General features: G+C 43.2%; 3 protein-coding genes and 1 pseudogene across 3 annotated transcripts; 2 read left to right on the top strand and 2 right to left on the bottom strand.

Moving 5' to 3' along the window:
• Positions 1–1,206: 1,206 nt before the first annotated feature.
• Positions 1,207–4,027, bottom strand: LOC147799466 (uncharacterized). Its single transcript, XM_087136016.1, has one exon. The coding sequence runs from the start codon at positions 3,927–3,929 to the stop codon at positions 2,652–2,654; it is 1,278 nt and encodes a 425-aa protein (XP_086992142.1). The 5' UTR covers positions 3,930–4,027; the 3' UTR covers positions 1,207–2,651.
• Positions 4,028–8,050: 4,023 nt separating this feature from the next.
• Positions 8,051–13,439, top strand: LOC110986473 (tolloid-like protein 1). The gene is made up of 7 exons (XM_087135561.1): positions 8,051–8,543; positions 8,851–9,022; positions 9,302–9,645; positions 10,064–10,267; positions 11,427–11,564; positions 12,576–12,818; positions 13,180–13,439. Exons 1-7 carry the CDS (start codon positions 8,426–8,428, stop codon positions 13,437–13,439), a joined length of 1,479 nt encoding a protein of 492 aa, XP_086991687.1. The 5' UTR covers positions 8,051–8,425.
• Positions 13,440–13,822: 383 nt separating this feature from the next.
• On the top strand, positions 13,823–16,287 carry LOC147799467 (coagulation factor VII-like). Its single transcript, XM_087135562.1, has 2 exons — positions 13,823–14,168; positions 14,543–16,287. Exons 1-2 carry the CDS (start codon positions 13,823–13,825, stop codon positions 15,343–15,345), a joined length of 1,149 nt encoding a protein of 382 aa, XP_086991688.1. The 3' UTR covers positions 15,346–16,287.
• Positions 16,288–17,944: 1,657 nt separating this feature from the next.
• Positions 17,945–19,413, bottom strand: LOC147799468 (microfibril-associated glycoprotein 4 pseudogene; annotated as a pseudogene).
• Positions 19,414–21,799: the final 2,386 nt, after the last annotated feature.

Raw genomic sequence — 21,799 nt, forward strand, 5'->3', positions numbered from 1 at the left:
GGGAGGGAGGCGGTTATCGCTGCCCCGTGCTCTTGCTGTGTGTCATCATCATACTATAGTGTACTATTTACGACACACGTTTCTCTCTCTCCCTGGCCTCCCTCCAGGCGACGCAACTACACGACGCGACGGCACGACGGCTCCCTTGCGTCGTGCTGTCGGGTCGCACCGTCGCCTTCTTGTCATTATGTTTGTACACACACGACGCGTCGTGTCGTGCTCAGAATATTCCGTATTCACTCTTCCTTCGATTCAGTCTTCCTCGTTAACTTCATCAGCATCACACTTTCAATGATATTAGTCCGTGTTTCTTAATAGAACACTGTGGACCCTAATCATTGTGACGGTATCTTTTCTTCAACTGTTTTTGGCCAAGCGCATAATTTCTCGTCAGATCCCATGTTGCATTTTTGCAAACATGTAATAATACTTGATGTATTATTTGTTAAAATGGATTTACAAATAATTATTAGAAAGATCAGAATTAGAGCAGGAAAAGCTAAATCATTGTTGTGGCTGACGTTTATGTTATTTATTTCCTGAAGACAATGCTGATTGGTCGTGGAAAAAATGCTTTCTTCAACAACTCACTCCTAATGAAACAGTTAGAAAGTTGTACGAAAAAGAACAAAATCAAGGCCTGCTACTTATAGCATACTGTGCAAGCACGGGTGGGGGAAGGAAATGAAAGAAAACAGTAAAGGTGCCCCCCTATAAACACCTTGAAGCAAAGGGCGACATCACACGACGCGTCGTGTCGTGCGTCGCGTCGTGCGTCGCGTCGTGCTTCAGGCAACGTAATAGGCGACGCGATGCACGACACGACACGACACGACGCGATGCGACGCACGACGGTGCGACACGACGGGCGACGGAAGGGGCGACGTTTAGGCAGAAAAAGTGCAACAAGGCAAGGAAGCAAGACAGCACGACGCGACGGGCGACGGCACAACGCAACGCGGGATGCGACGCGTCGTGTGTGTACAAACGTAAGGTAAGAAGGCGATGGTACGACCCGACGGTACGACGCAAGGGAGCCGTCGTGCCGTCGCGTCGTGTAGTTGCGTCGTCTGGATGGAGGCTAGGGAGAGAGAGAAATGTGTGTCGTAAATAGTACACCATATTATACAGATTGGCGTAGGGAGCGCATGCAGAGTGCAAACTTGGCAAATTTTGATTTGATTCATATTAAATTAAAGTATTAGATTACATGTTGTTTCCTTTGAAGGAGTACCCTGTGATCCACTAATCGAAGTCAAGTAGCCGATTCATGCCACGTTTTACTTGAGACTTGATTTAAACAAATTCGACTTGTTGACATGAGGCACTTTTTCTGAAATTAAATATAAATACATATGTGACTTTTTATCCAAGGGAACTCGTCCTTTTCCAGATTAGGTGTCTTATCTTTAAAAACATCCCCGTAGTTGTAACGACCAAAAAAACAGGCTATGTGTTTTGTTGAACACAATGGGACACATCGTCACCGGATATAGTACATTATCATTAATGTAACTTGAAACGCTGGAAAAAACAAACAAACTCCTTAACTTTAGAAGAAAAGGCTTTATAAAATATGAGTATATTTTCCCAGGCTCTGATACGTCACTCCCTCGCAAGTTCGTGACTTGAACCCTATCTGACCTCTGTTAAAAACCATTTCTTTTCCTGGTCTTAGTGCTTCATAAATTCACCCTTTCAAAACTAGAACCTGAATGTTCACACCTCGCTTTTAATATCGTTCCTTGTAGAGCTTCAACAGAATATGCTCTCACAGTTCGAAATAATTCGAACAGATCACAATTCGACACATTCGACATAGATCCAATGGGGTAGCCACGTGAGCAGGAATACCACGCCTGTAACAAAGACCATCCGGGTTGTCTTACGCTGCAGGGATACGGCACCGACCGTTAGAGGGGCGCAACCACCGGCGGGGGTGTCAACATCGCGATGTCCTGCTCAGAGTGATTTTGTTGACGAGCGCCAACTCAATGTTTCGATGGTCACGAAAACCTTCCCGTACCAGATAGCGATTACTGTTAACACTGCGCAAAAACCCATCATCAAAATAACAAAACTTGATATGTTTTGGCAAGACGCTGCAGATGGAAACGCTGCGAATATTTCCAGAAATTTGAGGACATTAATGATTAGTGATAGTCAAAACAAGAGTCGCTGACTTCGCCCGCCTAGGAGTTAAAAACCACCTCTGTTAATGCCAGACACAGTTGTTGCGGTCCACTGCGATCACAGTAGTGACTATCACAGAAAAAGAGATAAGAGTTTGTTCAAACGCTTGGCTTTTGTCATAGACTTGTTGGACTTCGACTTAAGCCAACTGTAGGAGTACAGTATAACCACAATTGTAAACAATTTCAGTAAGCGCACAGAAAGATCAGACTTGTAGTTATTTGGATCTTCGAGAGGATGAACGCGGCAAGAACAAACAGTTGTCTTCAGAAATCCTCCTCCCTGTTAAAAAAATAGGCGCGACTTGCGCCCATCCGACATCCGTTCTTTCTGACCGTCTTTCAAAAGAGAAACTGTTTCAGAATGTCTCTGAACAATACTCTTATAATTTTCCTATTGCGTGAAATTCCAACATTTCAAAACAGAATCAGAATATCCAATCTTCGCTTTGCCACTCTCTAAAAGAACTTTAAACCGCATGCGCTCTCACTAAGCACTTTCTTGCATTCTTTCCTGAAGCGACTGTTTGCAAGTCCATAGATTAGTGGGTTGACGGAGTTGTTGGTGTAAAAGATCGCAGATGATCCAAGACTCAGTTTCAAAACTGTCGGATCGATACTTGAGCCACAATTTGGAGCAACCGTCAGTAAGAGGACACGGACCATGTATGACAGCCAGGTGAGCAGGAATACCACGCTGGTGATGAAGAGCATCTTGGTCGTCTTACGCTGTAAGGATGCGGCACCAACCCTTTGAGGGGCGTGGCCTCTACCTTCAGCTGGCCCTTGGTTGAAGATTCTGTTCCCACTCACAGCCAAATGGGGTGTTTCCGATGTGGTGCCTTTAGTCGAGAAGATTTCACTCAGCGACGGACCCTGGCAGGTTGAGTTTCGGTTGACTGCATTGCCCTTCGAAGCCAGGTTTGGAGATCTTAACTTTGGGGCGCTGATTGTCGACACAGCCCCGTCGTCAGCTGTACTTTGTACTTCACTTGGCCCTTGGGATGCAACCATCGGCGGGCGTGTCAACATCGCGATGTCCTGCTTAGAGTGATTTTGTTGACGAGCGCCAACTCTAACGTGCCTCCGGATGGTCGCGAAAACCTTCCCGTAGCAGATAGCGATTACCGTTAACACTGCGCAAAAACCCAACAGCAAAGTCACATTGCCCGATGTGTTTTTACAAGACGCTTCATGGGATTCATCAAATCGATTCAAGAATTCTTGTACACTAGCGATTATCGCCAGTCCCATGGCAACAAGAGCTGCTATCTTTGCCCGCCGAGAGGTGAAAAGTCGCCTCTGTGGACGGCAGATACAGTCGTAGCGGTCCACTGCTATGATGGTAGTAATTATCACCGAAAAACAGATAAGAGTTTGTTGAAACGGCCTGCTTTTGTCATAGACCTGTTGGACGTCGACTTTAGCCAAAAGTAGGAGTATAACTACAATAATAAACAGTCTGAGTACGCATACAGAAAGATCGGCCCAAGCTAACGCCATGATTAATATGTCGGTGCTGGCCTTACGGATCTTATTCCAGTAGACACGGAGGATAAGGCAGTTACCAGGCACGCCGACCAGCACGACAATAATGCTGATCACCAGTTCCGTGATGGGCAGGAAAGTGTCGAGGTTGTCGCTGGCGTTCTGAAGCTCGCCGGTGAAATTCGATGATGGAATATTCTCCATTGTCTTGATTTGTTTCAAATTGGCGGCGTTAGTAAAGTCTTGCATTCAAGTGCAAAAGCCAGAATTGAAAAATAAAGACCACAATCAACAGGTTACAGAAGTATAGGAATTTAATCTCAAATGACCCAAAGCAATGCTTTCAATGTGTGATCCAACATTCGAAAACCGATTCCCACTGCTACCAAGCGCGTAAAGGTTAATCGAGGCTTATTTCATTGCCGCCACCAATTCCCAAGAGTAGCACGGACGGGTAACCATGGTAGCAGAACAATACTACTCGCCCTTCGCATTTCATGAGTGAGGAAGTTAATTATGAACACCGACGAATTATTCATGTCAGGAAATGGAAAAATGTATGATTGATTATGTGTGGGTTATCTTGCATTTCTTATTCTGCTCCCCTCGTTCCCGGGATATTTTCCAACCTTATGCAACCCAAATTGAACTATCTGTGGTATGCAATGGTGGAGGTCATGATGTTTACCTCACTTCCTAACCCAGTCCATTGTTTTAGGGGAACTTTCCCACAGTACCGACCAAGTATTTTTAGAAACAGATTGTCAGTTTTCATTGTTTGGGAGATTCATCAAACTGGAGGTTGCAGGTTGTTGGAACATGGAAGAAAATCCGCTGATCCTGCTGAGTAGCAGAGTTACACAATGAACCTTCAAAGATTTGACCAATGGGGAAGCTTATATGCAAATCAAACTTTTAGGAAGACCACTGGTCAACAGCCCAACACTCGAGTCTACACAGTAGCCATATGGGCTCAAGTGGCATCTGTGTTAAATTGTGTCGAGGCAGATGTAGCCAGTAGTAGGAGAGATGCCAAGTTAGCATATCCAGGGGTCCGTCCGTCCTTCGGTCTGTCTGTTTGTCGACCCATCAGATTGGTCCGTCTACCCGTAGACCATCCAATCAGCCTGTTAACCCTATTTTATTGAGGAGAGCTTCAATAAAGATTTCGTCAGTTGTAGAGACAGTGTCGTCGTCCGTTAATCGCGGTCGTATCAGTGAGAACCTTGCGCTTGCGGCGCAGAAACCTACCCGGCAGCCGACCGAATAATATGACATTCAGTATGCAGAAGGTAATGAGCTTCGGGTCTAGACAACTGTCGGGAGCCTATGAGAAATTGGAGGTGATACGAAGTTGTAGCTGTGGGGCTGCACAAGTCGTCGAGAAATAACTGCACAAGAGGAAAGTCGCATGTTGACAAGTTTTGCGATGTTAAGTTTAACCGCACTTATCTATAACACCCAATAATGAGGGAAATAACAATGCTGATTTCGATGCCTTTTTTTTTGGTTAAAGAAGTCTACATGTCCACATTCCGACTCAAAAATATGCAAAAATGCAATGGACCAAATCTGAAATCCGCATACCATGTAAAATTGTAGTATTGGAAATAATTTTTCACCGAATCACAGGCATTATATCTTTAACCAAACCTTCGTTTGGTTAACACTGGTAACCAAATGGAAGGAGTTTAATGTGTCAGTCTTCAAGATACTGGGTAACCACTCTGGCGGTATGAGGTTGTGCACCGACATATTGAAACAAGGTTATTTTGGGTGTCCATTCAGAAATGACTTCGCTACTGACTCCAAAATTTTATATCCCGGTATCTCTGCGCATTGAGGATACCAGTGATGACCAGCAGATCAGTACGGTTATTTGCTGGGATGCTGGGACCACCCCATCTGTCGTGCTTTACGGCCTTACTGTTGAGGAATCGTTCACCGTGACGACCATAAACTCGAGCTCTTCCATTTACAGTTGGTTCCACATTCTCTCTGCCCAGTCACGGTATCCGCGGAACCATGCCCACCTTATGCCAACGACAATCTGTCGTCAGTGAGGGACCCACGGGCGTCGCCATGCAGAGGGGGGCAAAATCATGGCCTGCTGGCAAATTTTAAAAAAACGAATAACGGAGAATGAAGATGAAAGGAAGGGGGTAACACTCGTTTTGCGTGACGGTCCGTCGGCAAATTCCATGTGGCACCCCCCCATTCAAAATGGTCTAGCAACGCCCGTGGAGGGCCCCTGCGTCTGCTCCGTAGTTTCTGCTTTGCGGCGCCGATGTTGCGTAATGATGTACCGATCTTGATTGGGCGTCGCCATGCCAGGTCTACCGCTTCTTGGATTAGCTGATACACACTCAGTCGTGGCATTTCTGTCTTTGGTCCGTTTGAAAAAAAAATCGGTTCTGGACTTCAAGAACAATTATCTATCACAAGAACATCTCTCAAAGCAAAACAAGCGATTCATTGAAAATTTGTCACACCATTTTCGGGTTCAGAGAAGCTTATCACCCAAGAACTATTCTTGAAAATACAGTTATCCACAATGGTATTATAACTATTTAAAATTCATCACAAGAGTATTTGATATAGAGACTAAAAAACGTATTCTAGGAGCTTGCGTTACCTTTTTGACCGAACTGCGTATCTGGTTTACTCATAGAGCTATATATAAAAATTTACATATTTTAATATATTTTATATATAGCTCTATGGCATACTGTATGTATACCTGGTCGATTTAAACGTAGAGCACAGTAAGATGCAGCAACAGAGCACAGCATCTGCGCCAGACCATTATGCTTTGGAGGTTTTTGTGGGCGTTGTCTAGAGGGCGATATTTCTCACAAGACGCAGAAAATGTTGAAGTTGGCCAGATTGTACTTCATCACAAAATACAGTTTAAATGCCAGTCTGGGGGGGGGCATAGGGAATGCCAGATTTTTTAAGGGGCGCAAAACAAACTAACAATTACAAGCTTAGCTAGTGGTACATATTCTTTTGCCAGGTCTACAGCATTTGTCCTACTTTTCAACACTAGAAACGTTTTAAGGCTTCCAATTGGTTATAATTATAACACCTGAAAATGAAAGTAAAAAGGGAGGCAGAGGCTCGTCCGAATAATTACAACTATTAACATTTAATGTAAATATCACATCTATTGCTGAGTATTTGAAACTTAATTAATATTAGAATTTTACCTTTTTCATGAACAAATTTTATAAAGAAGCATGCAGCTGTTATATGCCAAACTATGATGAATTGAAACACGCAAGGAGAATCGCTACTGAACAAATTGGCAGTAGGGTGTTTCCGATGTGGTGCCTTTAGTCAAGAAGTTTTCACTCAGTGACGAACCCTGACAGGTCTAGTTTTGGTTGACTGCATTGCCCTTCGAAGCCAGGTTTGGAGATCTTAACTTTGGGGCGCTGATTGTCGACACAGCCCCGTCGTCAGATGGAATTTGTAGTTCACAAGGCCCTTGGGATGCAACCACCGGCAGGCGTGTCAACATCGCGATGTCCTGCTTAGAGTGATTTTGTTGACGAGCGCCAACTCTAACGTGCCTCCGGATGGTCGCGAAAACCTTCCCGTAGCAGATAGCGATTACCACTAACACTGCACAAAAACCCAACAGCAAAGTCACACTTTGATTATCACACTTTTGATCATGAACATATCAATCACAATAACATGAACCCCAAATACATGACATGCAATTAAAATAAATACGTTAAAAAAGTTAAATCCAATACAGAGATACATATTAGGGACTACAGTTTTGTACTTTAGGAAAATCTATTTTGCAAGGCTTTTAATCAAATACATTTATTTTATACTTATGTTTTGGTAGTATTCATAATATAAAAGTGTGTTCACGCACCAAATAAAAGCAGTTTAGCTCCGCCATCGATGCTTAAGCTCATGTGTGGCACTCACGTACTATTACAATGCAATGCAATGCCTCAATCATGCTGTCGCTATTGATATAGTAGCACACAAGTGAAGGTTACTGTCAGTGTTAGTATACACAAGCCCTAGTTAATTTCGTGGACTTCGCTTGTTTTGACAAAAAACAAGGAAGGATATTTATACCATGCATACGTTAGGCCTAGGCCACCAGCATTTTCTTTGTTTGATGGGTGAGTTTTTCATACGGAGGCACATTTAGGACAGGACTAAAACAAGAAAGGGATCCACTATTTCTTCACGGTGGATTAGTATTCCCCCTTGGCAGATTACTTTTCCGCTCGGGCGAATAAGTAAGGTAAAAAATTAGTTTCTTGTTACTTATGTCCTAAATACACTTCCGTAGTTTCAGATTGATCGGGAAATTTCTTTGCTGCTACTGACTCCGGCGAATGTTTTTGCGGTTGTTGGTGGTGGTGCTGGTGTAGAACGATACGAGAAAGTTTGAGCTGTTCTGCAGAATCACATTTGCTGGATCTCTGCGGCATGAATTATCATGTCATGAAGAGATACAAGTTTGCCATTGCTTTTGTGACACTGACTGAACAACAGGAACCTAGCACAGGGGCAGAATAGCGATATCCGTTAGGGACGTTTCCAAACTTTCGTGCCCTCCGAACTTCCTTCCCAAAAGCCATTTTCACTGCATGCTGTTTGGCAGACAGGAAGGTTTCAATCGCGTTCAGATTTCTGTACTTGGCATATGGACTTCTTTGTTGTCGGCCAAACATCGGTGCCGGCGGGAACAACATTAGAGTGCGCATATTATGACTGATAAAATCATGTTCCTGGTATTATTTCATTGCTGTCTTTTAGCGAGTCTTGCATCTCTGACAACATCTGATATCGGTATGGTTAGACATGTTCTTAAACGTGAAACAAATGGTAAGCTTTTTTAATCTTTTCTAGGGTCTTCCAATGCAGCTTCTCAGATTACAAGATAAGTTGTAAAAAGAAACCCCAAAAAGGGTAAATCTAAACAAGATTTTTCTCTATACTTAAGAAAAAAATCATGTTTGATTGTCGACATTTGTGCACAGATATAAGCCTTGGGCTTGGAGAGTTTGTTAAAGTGAGTCATGAAACATCGGCCACCGTAATGTGCCTTGGATTTTGTAGGCCTATAGCCCTTCTCCAGGAAATCTTAATAGGCAGCGGGAATGAAAGAGGATCACCAACTTTTTCTTTCCAGACTGTTGGAATGAACTCACAGCTAGGCAACACACTGCATCCTTCACCAGCCCCGGGTTTCCCTCCAATTACCCGAACAATGCAGACTGCAATTGGAGGATAACGACTTCACCTGGCAACCGGATCGCCATCAGTTTTGTCTCATTCGATGTGGAATACATACAGAGCTGCCGGTGAGGTTTTTATGCTTATTTGCCCCGGAAAATTGTAAATATAGTCCCATGCATTCTTGGAGTATAGCCTAAAACATCTGTTCACATTGAGCTTATCACATAGAAATCTAAGGCTTACAACAAAGGTTATCAACAATGACGTTAGCTTAATAAATTTCATGGAACTGTTAAGTGTGCGTCAGAGATTTTGTTGAACATTGTGACCCAGCAACATTTTTGCGCTGAAAAAATTCACTTGTATACGTACGTTAACCAGTTTTTGCCTTGTATTATCTATAGGTATGATCACCTGACAATCTACGATGGCCCCGATCGTACATTTCCTCAAGCTGCACGTTACTGTGGGCAGGATTTACCGACAGACTTCACTTCCAGTCAGTCAGTTGTCTTGATCACATTTCACACCGACTCGTCGGACACGAGGAGAGGTTTTGAGATCGAGTTTCGCGAAATCACGAATGTTGAAGATACCGTTGGAGAATGGTCAGATGTGACTTACGGCTGCATTGGCGGCACTGGCGACAAAAACGTTGACACTGTCCACTCAGGAAATACAATAGAGTTGTATGGTAATGCCGTGAAGACTGAAGGCGTCCGACTTTGTCAGACCATTGAAGTTACTGGTAAACTTTGGGATCTTTGGAAGTTGGATTGTTTAGTTTGATTGGCATTGCTTGTTGTTGACTACGCTTTTAAAATACATTTTGAGCTTTTAAAGTAGTTAAATATACAAATGTAAGTCTACATTGAAAATGGAGGTTCATAAGTTCCTGCAAGAAAGGTTTGGTTTTTTACGAATGAAAGCATTCTGGAATATGACCTAAATGAATATGGCCTTCCTCAAAGTAGTAATTTTTTTCTAGTTAATTCCAAATAAGGCCCTCTTCAGCGACTCTATGGGATGAAGTAAATTTGTTTTTTTTTCTTCTCGGGGAAAGCTGAAATTGAAGTAGGGACATTAAAATGGGATATTAGAGTAAAGACATTAAAAAGTAAACTGCATCTCCATGCTCCTTTTTGTTTGTCATTGGCATGATTGAGGCTGTCATCAAGAGTGGCATAATGCTCGTCAGGGTAACATCACATCACCTGGATACCCTCATCCGTATCCAAGCAACGCCAAGTGCACCATTGTGATCAATGCTCCACCACGACATGGCATCACTCTGACGTTTCACTCTTTTGATCTGGAGTCGTACTTCTGCGTCTTTGATTACGTGCTGATAAAGGACAGCATCTCAGCAGGTATTCCAGTCGTCATTTTGGACGACAGCAATAGCAATGCAAGAAACCAGCGTGTCTTGCTGGCATAATAGGCCCAAGTCTCCTATTCACTGCAAAAGCACAGTTTGGTAAGAATACGACCGTTTCACAATAGTGCGCCACCAAGAGTTTGCAACGCGTTGGCAAATCACAATGCGCGAAATTTGTCGACCCAATGCGCGTTTGGAAAGGGTCGACAACTTTCGCGCGTTATGATTGGCCAACGTGTTGCAAACTCTTGGTGGCGCACTATTGTGAATCGCCCGTATTATACAGCGCTTGAATGAAGTCTTGTAATTTGATAGTTTAGTCGTCGATCACAACGTCATGTCATCGAATCCACGCCTCGCTGAAATAACCCCTCGTCAAGCGAAATGTTGATGTGGAATCCTTTCAAATAGGCCCCCAGCCCAAGTAAAGACGGTACATTCCTACCAATGAATAGTGTCGGCCTAGTTGTAAGATGTCTATGGCCACCTAGAGTAAAAAAAGACTAGATCAGCAGTGCGTGCATACGCACCGAGAGTACCGAAGTCAATACGTCAGGCGCACAACTCTGTGTACAGAGCATTAGTGCGAGAACCAGCTCATGAACCAACACGCGCACGTAATCTACTCGTTTGCATCATAGTACCAGCATTGTCGAAATGAGTGCATTCGGCTTAGACTTTGGTTTCGCTGGTTCCGGCTTTTTCAAACAGCGTTTGGAAATACATGGGTAAGCTCTGACTGGAACCAGTGAAACCGAAGTCTAAACAAACCGAATCCACTCTTTTCGAAAACACTCGTAGACATCACTGCTTATGATCTCTGTGGTTTGCGCTGCTTTTCTGGTTCACAGTGACGTCGCACTAATATAATCTAATAACTTCTAATTCATGTGTGCATGCGCACAAATGGCAATTCGAGGCAACAAACCCTTATGCGGTCCATTGAAAATGTACAGGGGCACAAATTTCAACGTCATTTTCTGTCAGCTTCTGTGCCTTTTCACTTTTGCCTTCAAATTTATTTCCATTCATGCGTCATTTTTGACGGCAACTCAAATGGGCGAGCTAACTTTCTCTGGTCAAATTTACCTCAGGTTACCAAAGCATTGAAAAGTTCTAAAATACTTCTTTCGCCATTGTATATCCCGTAGATGCTGAACCTCTAGCAAAGCTCTGTGGCTCTGACCTTCCAGGAGAAATCCAGTCCACCACCGGTGTGCTGGTAGTCAAGTTTGTCTCCGATGCCACCGGTGAAAAAGGAGGGTTCCATGCCTCATTTGTGAGTCACGGTATGTTTAATGTGATTAACTTCTTTTCCATCGGTGGGAGGGGGGGTTGCAAGAAAGTTTATAGGGATTATTTTTGCAAGGAGAATTAACTTTAAATATGCAACCTCTCGTATTTTGCAGTGGAAGTTGACTGTTTGTGATGGCCAGCCTTTACATACACTTTAGTGTTGTTTCTTGGCTTTGTCTAAAGGAGCTCATTATTCATACAGCCTGCGTAAGAAGGAGGTTGTGGGTTCAAGTCTCACCCGAATAAACAATTAAATTTTTCTATACGGTGCTGGCTCATTACTGTTATTTAAAGCACGCTGGATCAATTTACTACACAGTTAATCATTGTCCGCGGTTTTTTATTGAAGGATTTCATAGTCCTGGATTATGCCCTTTTGTGCTATAGAAAGCAATCCAACGAAATGACAATATCTGGGAAGTCATTAAAAAGTATCATATAATATTCATATGACCTAACTGAAAAATGTACGGAATGGAAGGGAATGTGGAGGGTCAAAATTTCGACTCCCAAAATATCGAGCCGGTTTGGCGTGCTGGTCATTATACCATCCGTATAATGTTTTTCCTTCACATACTTCACAACTTGACACCAACGTGCATATGCGCTCATCACTTTGTAGTCTGTATCGAATGAATAGTAAAAATCCACCAGGTAATGTTGTATTGATTGGCCGCAGTTTGCGTTTACAAACGGGCAAGTGGGAACCTTGCCTATCCTGATGTTGCGGCTTATGCATCCGGGTCCGGGCCTGTCCCACCCTGCGCCATGCGGCCATAGAGTAAAAATATGAACAAACTTATTGGCCATCGTAAGGGCCGAAAAAGTACAAGTGCAGCTTCTGCAAGAAATTCGTCTAGTATGCAGCCCTCGTGGTGTAAATAAAACAGGTTTTAATTACGTCAAATATGCAAAGTGAAAAGTCTGAAACACTGAGGTTTTGGTTGAATCTGGTCTGCACCTTTAAAATGGCATTATTTAACTCCCGCCTTTAAACTCTGTAGTCGTTCGACCGAAACTGTTACTAGAAGCACTTATAGTGAGTACAGAAAATTACGACCCGGAAGTAGTGACCACCTATCCAGTTACTGATCAACACTCCGATCAGGATGGCGCGCTGGCGTTTGTCAAAAAGCCCTTCAACTTGACCGATGTACAACTCGGGGATCCGGTGAGGCAAGAGTGCAGTGTCAACCGTGACGATGCTGTCGTCAAGTGGTTCAGGGGAAACGCGGAACTGCCCGAAGGTATGGGGAACGGCATTGAAATGTTTTCTTTAATCGATCTTTTTCGAAGCAAGGTTGCGTTCTATTTCGAGGAAATAACCATGAAATTAGCACCGTACCCCTGTAAGTTTTCAATGGGTCACTCACGCCCTCTGACGTCAAGTCCATATTTTCATGCGTACATAATTATGAATTATCAGTGAAAAGGCCCAATCATCAGCACCAAAAGGGAATCATATTTTGAGGAGTTCTTTACAATCGTGAAAAGAATGGTACCTTGTTCATTCTTTCATAGAAAACGAGTTCTTGAGAACAGAATCGATTGAGTAGAAACGAAATTCATGTACCTGTGAATCATTTGTTTCCACCTCAATTTATGTAGGCGAATATACACAAGGTGTCATAATTGCCAAGGTACCCCGCGGGAGCATGCTGATTATAGTCAGAGTCGAGGAGGAACACGAGGGAATCTTCGTGTGTCAAGCGCAACTACCAGGCCAGCCACCCATATTGGCACCACTTGTGCTTCAAAGTGAGTTTGATTCGTACATATTATCTTTACTAGATAGGATGCTGAAAGGATGGTTTAATATTATTGACAACGTCATTGTCGATATCTTCACATATACTGACTGCAACTGACTGGATTTAAAGGTGCAAGACCCTGCACGCGCATCTCATTAATACGGGCGATTCACAATAGTGCGCCACCAAGAGTTCGCAACGCGTTGGCCAATCACAATGATCGAAATCTGTCGACCCAATGCACGTTCAGAAAGGTCAACAAATTTCGAGCGTTGTGATTGGCCAACGCGTTGCAAATATGTTGTCTGATAGTAATGCTGTCTTAAGAACTTAATATAATGCAGATCAACCTTTCATTCCCGCAAAAACATCTGATCTGCACTACATTTTTACAACTGCTGATGTGAGAAGTAATGACGTACAGACGAATTACCACTTACAGCTTTAAGAGCAAGTTGACAAAGAGGTCGATTTTTAACCGTGAGACACTAAAGAGGCCCATGTTGCTCGAACCTTTTGCAGTGAGCTACGCGTCGACGACCGATGTCAACGGTGTAGACGAGAGATTCGAGACTGTGCCACAGGACGCTTCTGTCATCGACGGTGCCGATCACGTCTTCGAATGCTCCTACCCAGGCAGACTTTACATCATCTGGCAGAAGGATGGCCAGACTTTGTTTACCAATGAGAGAATATTCAAAGTCTTTCCAGATAACCTCATGATCAGTGACACCAGGGTGACCGACAGCGGCAGGTACTCCTGTGTGGCTTACGACGAAAATGACGTCAAACTCGGCACAGTCTTTGCCCAATTGACTGTCCTGTCAAGCTTGGATGTATCAGATGGTGAGTTTATTTGCAGTCATGTCATAGACATTAGTTAGGTTCCATCATTCCTGTCGGGTGAAAAAATATCTGTTCGTTTTTATTATGGCTGTTAATGATGGCACAGTGAAATACTGACTGACGGTCCTGTGTGCCTACCCTCAAAAGATTTTGCGTGTACATGTTTGGTCAAACAACAACGTAAAGGCCCGTCGTTTTGTGTTTCTAATATTTTCATTCTTAAAACAAAAACGTTCATGTCTTTTTAGTTTCGTCATTTTTGCAGAAAAAATGGTAAACTTGGGGGTTGCCGTATTCCAAGTTATCTTCAATTAGACTTGGGTCTAACATGGCGGCTTTCGATTCAAAAGTGATTTTTCCTGACATCCAATTAGGTTGCGGTCTTGTGAGGGCCAAAGAGGCTATCAACTCTTCAGAGTCGGACAGATACCGCATTGTGGCAGGTAAGACGGCCAAAAAAGGTTCGTCACCGTGGATAGCCCGTCTGTGGGATCGGCGTTTGGACAGACACTTCTGCGGTGGATCCCTGATCAACTATCGTTGGGTGCTCACATCAGCTATTTGTGTGGACAACCCATTCGTTCAGGCCGAGGACATTCGGGTCCGTTTGGGTGATCACGATTCCTTCCACAAGGAACCGAGTGAGATGATGTTCAGGGTCTCGCGGATTGTGGTGCACAACAATTTCAACAAGACAAGCTACGATAATGATATTGCCTTGATAGAGCTGGATCCCAGGGTGCAGGAATTCACCGACTATGTCTCCCCGATTTGTTTGCCCAAACGTCGCCTCTCTAAAAGGTTACTGATGCCAGGAAAATATGCTAGGATCGCCGGATGGGGGGCGCTAGCCGAGATGCTACCTTACCATAGGTATCTCCGCGACGTCCGAGTTCCCATTAGGCCCGAGAGGGATTGCCAGGAATCGGGTGGGAGTATGTTCACCACAAACATGTTTTGTGCCGGCTACCGCCAGGCTGGGCATGGAGACGCTTGCCGGGGGGACAGTGGGGGTCCTTTTGCCATGAAGAAAGGGGACAAGTGGCACCTGCTTGGGGTGATTAGCTGGGGCGAAGGGTGTGCTAGGGCTGAAATGTATGGCTTCTACACCAAGGTTTCCAACTACTTCTCCTGGATCACAGAGGTCATGACCGCCGGTGCTGGAGATGAGTCATGAGTCCCGCAGTGTCTGAGTCCGAGTCCTCGTTGTCTGAGTTCGAGTCCTCAGTTTCTGAGTAAGTGCTCATGACTGATTCCTAATCAGATTCCTCGACGTTTTGAGATTTCATCCCATCGGGACCGTCACCAAAAGACAAACGATTCACACAGTTCAGACAGACTCATTACCCCCATTTATCCGAAGCAAGGCTTCCTCTTCTTTTCTCCTTCTACATAAACAATCTACCAGGAGAAAAAAACGTGATAGGGTCTGAAAATTTCTTGGGATAAATTTTACCCTAAGGGAGAGTGAACACTGCACCCGAAAGTTTGGTAGGAAATTGGTTGGCATCAATTCTAGTTTGTTGTAACCAAAAATGGTTGCTATTTACCCATTTTGTGGACGAAATCTGAATCAGAAATTAATTCTTATCACCAAAATTGAGTTCACAAAACCCATTTTTATGGTATTTACGTTCCCTTGGGTTAAGATTTAATTCAAACAATTTTTCAGCGATATATGCAGTTTTAGCTAACAGTACGTTTAAAAACTGGACAGACTTGGGGCATGGAGATAATAATGGGCCCAGCCCGTGGAAGGCAATCGAGGCTCATTATAGGCACAACGATGATATTCTAATAACCAGTCTAAATTTCAAATCTTTGCAAACAAAGAAAATTATTTCTTTATCTGCGTGCAGACAGTAAAAGAAATCATAACAGGTGAATCTTATACTTTGTAAATGACCATTTAGAGCGATACTTATTACTAACTGTTCATTTGGTAACTTAGACATTATAATTCTCTACGGAAAATTTAATACACTGTGAATGAGCAGACATAGTACAGGCATAACACACTGTCAGACCGTCACTTACAGCTTTTTTTCTAAATTCTTTAATGTTTACTTTTACATACTTTTTATTGTATTAAAGAGCAGTTTCAAAAATGGTAATGAAATATCTTGAGTTTTAGAATGTTTAGATTTTTTTTAGTTGCAGTGTCTGTGTAGTTTTTTATGCTGTAAGGCAAGTCTAAAGAAAGTTTGGTTTTTGCAGCTGAAATATGGAGGACGAAAAGTGGCCATCTGCTTTCCTGCTGTCAGAGTAGTTGAAAAGCAGATGTTATGTTTTTGTAACATGCAATTTTTGACTTTTCTGACACCTTAAAAGCAGAACGAACATTATTTTGTAATGCATTTTTCTACTTTGTGCTTTTCTGCTTCACGAAAAGCAGATTTTACTTTTTCTTCCGCGTTTGCTGGCGGCCGAAAAGTGGCCATCTGCTCTTCTCCTTTCGAACATGCAGAAAGGAGGATTGGACATTTTGGCAACAACCTTGAATTCTACTTGTCCACTTTTTTAAACTGGAGAAGCAGATTTTACATAGGTGGCCTAAAAATGGCCATCTGCTTTTCTGCCGTCCAAGGGCCATGAACGGGGTCGTGAACCTCAGGTTACGACCATTTCCTTTCTAGGAATTGAAGACGTATAAAGCACAAAGGAATGTGTACAACAAAACCCACCATGTTTTGGATTAAGTAAGCTTCAAATCTGGACTAAGCAAGGTAGGCTTACGTTCTTAATATGTACAGTGTTAATTGTAAAAAAGCAGCAATATATCGATCGACAATTCACAAGTCAACATTTATACTACAAAATACTGTAATCTAAATTACACTTTGCACAAATAATCTTCGGAACTTCACCTTTTCACTATTTACGATAGTCTTGAATCAAGTCGGACTTACGTTGCTCTTCCCCAGTCAGCCAACCCTTTAGCCTGTACGCACTACACGGTCCTCGCGCTCGGCCCGGCAGCGCAACATGTATCACACGTCACCAGTCAGTAAGTCCGACATGACGGATAAGCCAGTTGGACGCCCCTCCCCAATAATCTGTACCTATTCATAATTGCATATGAATGACATGATCTTGCATAATAATTTTCACCAGTCAAAGTAGTCAGTCTTGCAGATTCGTTCATTATAATGCTTGTATGAACGACGTAAAAACAAGTCCTGCGATGTGATTGGCTAGTACCACTTTCGGTACTCCATTCTCCGTGTTCAAACGGTCGGCAGATTCGTCAAGTCAGGGTTTCTGAACTGAACTCATACCGGTAGTAATAAATGGACACAAGAGGGCGTAAAGCAAGTAACGGCGCTCGGTCTCGATCATAAACGAAGACGTCACAGAGATCCCGACTTGAGTCAAGTCTATATTTACGATGGATGTTCTATTTTATAACTCTTGACATTGATAAGGTAAACACTTTCAAAATTTGAAATAAAAGCTGAAAATGAAGGCCAAAAGGAGATACAATTCAAGGCTACCGTCCAAGACACTACATATGCATATATCTATTGTTTCAGGTTTACTATATAAGAGTGCTATTACACGCTTACAAAATATCGTGAACCGTAAGTGTGCTGCTTTCTTCCTTTCTGAAATAAATCTTTGGTAGTCGTCAACAGAATATCAGTTTGATAAGTAAAACGTGTCAACCTTGTTCACATAAGTTCTTAAAAACCTGGTAAAATAAGAGGCGCTGAATGTCAACTTTTGACAATATTGTCGGTCCATAACCACGTGACACAACTTCCACATTGTTTCTATTGTCACTGACGTTCTAATGTGAGTTTTGAGGAGAGTTTCTGCAAACAACTCTATACGGTTGGAAATAGGCACACATTTTCATTTACATTTCGCGTATTTTCATGCTGCATTTTTTGAGGGAATAATCGTGGGTACCTTTCCAGTGAAGCCAATGAATTCCCCAATCTACACCTGCTTTCTCACCTTCCGGGTAGTAGATCCCGTTCAAATGCGATCTCATACAGTCCGTGACATGGGCTCCATTGAACCACCATGCTCCTTTATGATAGTCCGCGCAATTGTACGGCCAGCCGTCGTTATCCTTATCAATCGTTGTAAAGCCCCAACCTTTGCTGTACGCCAGGGAGTCACCAGCAGTGCTGTCCGCATCGTAAAGATCATAGGTTAGACGGTACTCGTTGGGTGTTAGTTTGAAATCAGTGTACTTTGCCCAAGCTGTGTTGCTCTCCCAGTCCCCTAAATCGACTCGGAGCTCCCATGTTCCCCGTGAATCATCAGACGTCAGAGTCAACAAGTTGTCGTTGCCCAACCAGAACTCACCGTCCAGATCGCCGAAACCAGACTGATACTCAGCCCAGCTACGCCAGAAGTCCACGCTGCCGTCTTGTCGCCTCTGGAACACAATCCATCCTCCGTCGTCAGTGTCCATGTCGCAGTAGACACGAAGACCACTATCACTGAATCCCTCTGGGTAGATTGTGTAGGTGCCGCTTGATCGATATCCGGCATGTAACAGCGTGCTGCAACTTCTGTGGCGATTGAAGCAGCTTTCGGCAAGCGAGTGGGTGTCTTTCTCTACATCGAAGTAGAAACTTCCTGGTGCTGTTTTCAAGTCCTCGGGATACTCGCGTCTTGTGACAAGATTTAACTCACAAACTTTATTGTGATTGTAGAAATTGAAAGACTTACAGGCCTCATTGTTGTTGCACTGTAGCCCGCAGGTGAGACGAGAGCGCACAGTTCTCTTGGCATAAGCCTGACCTACCAGGGCGCGATTTTCCACGGCATGAAACTTTTGCTGCCGTATTTTGCACCAATTTTCAAATCCAGCGACGGTAGTTGTCACGATTGCTAGATACATGTACATAAATTGGAACAGCTTGATAGCAAAGGGCTGTCGCGTCATCGTCTCCATCGTCTGATTTCGGCGCAGTGTACATAATACAGTCAACATAAAATACTACCCCGTCGTCCAAGGTTTTATCTCGTCTTGAGTTAATTTCTTAACAGTCTTGTCGGAGTTTCTAGGCCGGGACCGAATTCAGGAGATAGGCAGCACGCACTCACTCGTTGGGGTGTGTCTGTAGACACTGGTCTAGTGGACGTCTCTGTCGTTTGGTCAGTCACTGTTCCGAAAGACCTTTCGCATCACATCTCGTATTCCTGTTGGTAAACGGGTGTTTTTCGCGTACCAGTAGTGACTAGTTGCTGCTACATCAGCAACCCTCGGCGTTTTGATTGGATGGGACTGTCATGTAGACGATCTGGTTATCGTCAATGATTGCAGAGTCTAAAACGACTCGAAAAGAACCCGCTTGCGCTTCTCAAAATAAAAAAAAATGAAAACACCATCAAGGAAGAATCTGGGAGTCAGTCAGAGTGATTGTCGCTTCTATGGTAACGAGACTCACGTGTTATTTACTTCATTCCTCTTGCTAGTTTGATTGGATGGGGCTGTTCCAAGTAGATGCGGAAGAGCTGGCCTTGGCGATGAGACGACAGCCTATTGGCAATCAAGACGATAAGCAACATGCATGAAGCACTGTTTGCGTATATTTTCCGGCTGGTTGTTACTCTGTTTGATAGAAAATGAATGTTTTAAGCGAATGTCGATTTAGCATGCCATTATTGATTTGATCCAAACACTCCTCGCCTACCGCCAAGAATGAGGCCATGGTGTGAAGTGTACCATGTTCAAAAGGCGCGCTGACAGAAAAACATCAATGTTGCATAATATATGTAACAATTTCTCACTTTGTTAAACATAGTTCTCCAATTCCCTGCCTAAACGGGTGGAAAGACTAAACAAGAGAAAGAGAGAGAGAGAGAGAGAGAAAAAGAGAGAGAGAGAGAGAGAGAGAGAGAGAGAGAGAGAGAGAGTGCCAACACTTAATGGGTTCCAGTTTCTTTTGATGAAACAAGAATGTTTGCAAAGTTTCTTCACTTTTAGACTTGAAATCAAGTCAGTAATTGGCTGGGTGTAGTATAGTCCACGTTCCTCGCGATGGGTACGCGGTACAGTTCGGCGATCAATTTAATAACGCGCGGGAACGGTCAGTGCAACCTCGCTCTCCAATATGCGTATCCGATAGTTCCCAATAGACTTCATCCACGGGGCCGGCCATGTTGAATTTGAAAGCGAGGTTAACTCTTCATTTTTGAATGTCGAGAGTACAAATGGAGCAATCAAATTAAATTTCTTGATAATTTTTTACCCGTCTACTGTGATGAATAATTTCAAATTCATGACTTTACATGTAGAATTCTATATTGCCAGATTTTGAAAATAATTGAAAGGGAGGCTTGAAACGCACGGAAGTATAAGACAGTCTGGTGCCATCCTAATCGACAGTTTGCAATAATATAAAACAGATTTGGGGAATAAGATCTAAAATTAAAAAAATAAAAGTTCCCGATCTCGCTTACTTTATTATTTGTATTATTATTATTAATATTATTATTTACTTAGCCATTCCTCATAAATATAACAAGAAAGGCATGGAGCAGTAAAAGTAAAATACTATGATCCAAGGACCTAGTTGCCCCAATAAAACAAATATTATGATCGCTTGGAACAGGGCTTTATCGACACTTGTGAAAAATGTCTGGGCGATTGGTAAACAAATGATCAATAAGTATTCCATTTGTACCATCTATACTGGCTTGAAGGGTTTCCGAGTACTCTACATTGGCATTGGGTGAGCGATATAAGACGGTTACGATCCGGATGCCCCATTCAACGAAATTTCGGCCCACACCTGCTCAAATTCTGGGTGTTCAAGTGTAGTTTAGCGAAACGGCTTTAATTCTGATTTGACAGCCAACAAAACACCACCACCATTGATCTGCAAATTGCGTTCGCCGTTACCAAGGAGACACACCTCACTCCTGTCTCGGCGGAAAACCACATATTGTGGCGAAACAGGGTAGCTGCGCAGACTTGTGTTTAGTCTGGGTCATTGATAATTCAGGCGCATCTAATCATGCATTAAACATGCACGCGGCAACCAATCAGGTGCGCATTACCTTAGGTCTGCGTGACATGTTCCACATGTACATATATAATTCTCATGCGATTACCTGGATATTTATTGTGTCCGACAATCTAGTATTTCTGATGTCTGATAATCCATAAAACTGTTATTCATGGCTTGTTGTGGTCTCTCCACCACTGCCAGGACCAACGTAAACAAGAGGGATGAGTTTTAAACCCAGCCGCCACTACTGCATGGACTCCGCCATTTTGAAATTTATATACACCCATTTTTCAATTTTTCACACTAAACAACACTGAATGGTTGAGAATGCATCAAACACCTCAGTTCCAGAGAAAAAATGAAAAAACCTGTCTAATGGCTGTATATGGAGAGAAAATCCTCAAGGTCAGCCAATAGCAAATGTGCACAAACTACTGCAGACTGCCTATATACACTAACTAGTGCAAATACAATGAGCAGGAAGCAGCTGAAAATTACACTTTTCACATGAGCAGCTTCGACTACCTGTTCCTACTGATAATGGGGAGGGTTACCCAGGCTAGACACTGCCAACTGTAGAGGCCAAGTGCACGAAAGACATAAAACTTTGGCCATGATTTGACATGAAAGCTCACCAGAGATATTACTCCAGTTGAC

The sequence above is a fragment of the Acanthaster planci genome, linkage group LG04 (assembly GCF_054643075.1).
Source record: "Acanthaster planci isolate LZ-2023a linkage group LG04, COTS_SCS, whole genome shotgun sequence".
Taxonomy (NCBI): Eukaryota; Metazoa; Echinodermata; class Asteroidea; order Valvatida; family Acanthasteridae; genus Acanthaster; species Acanthaster planci.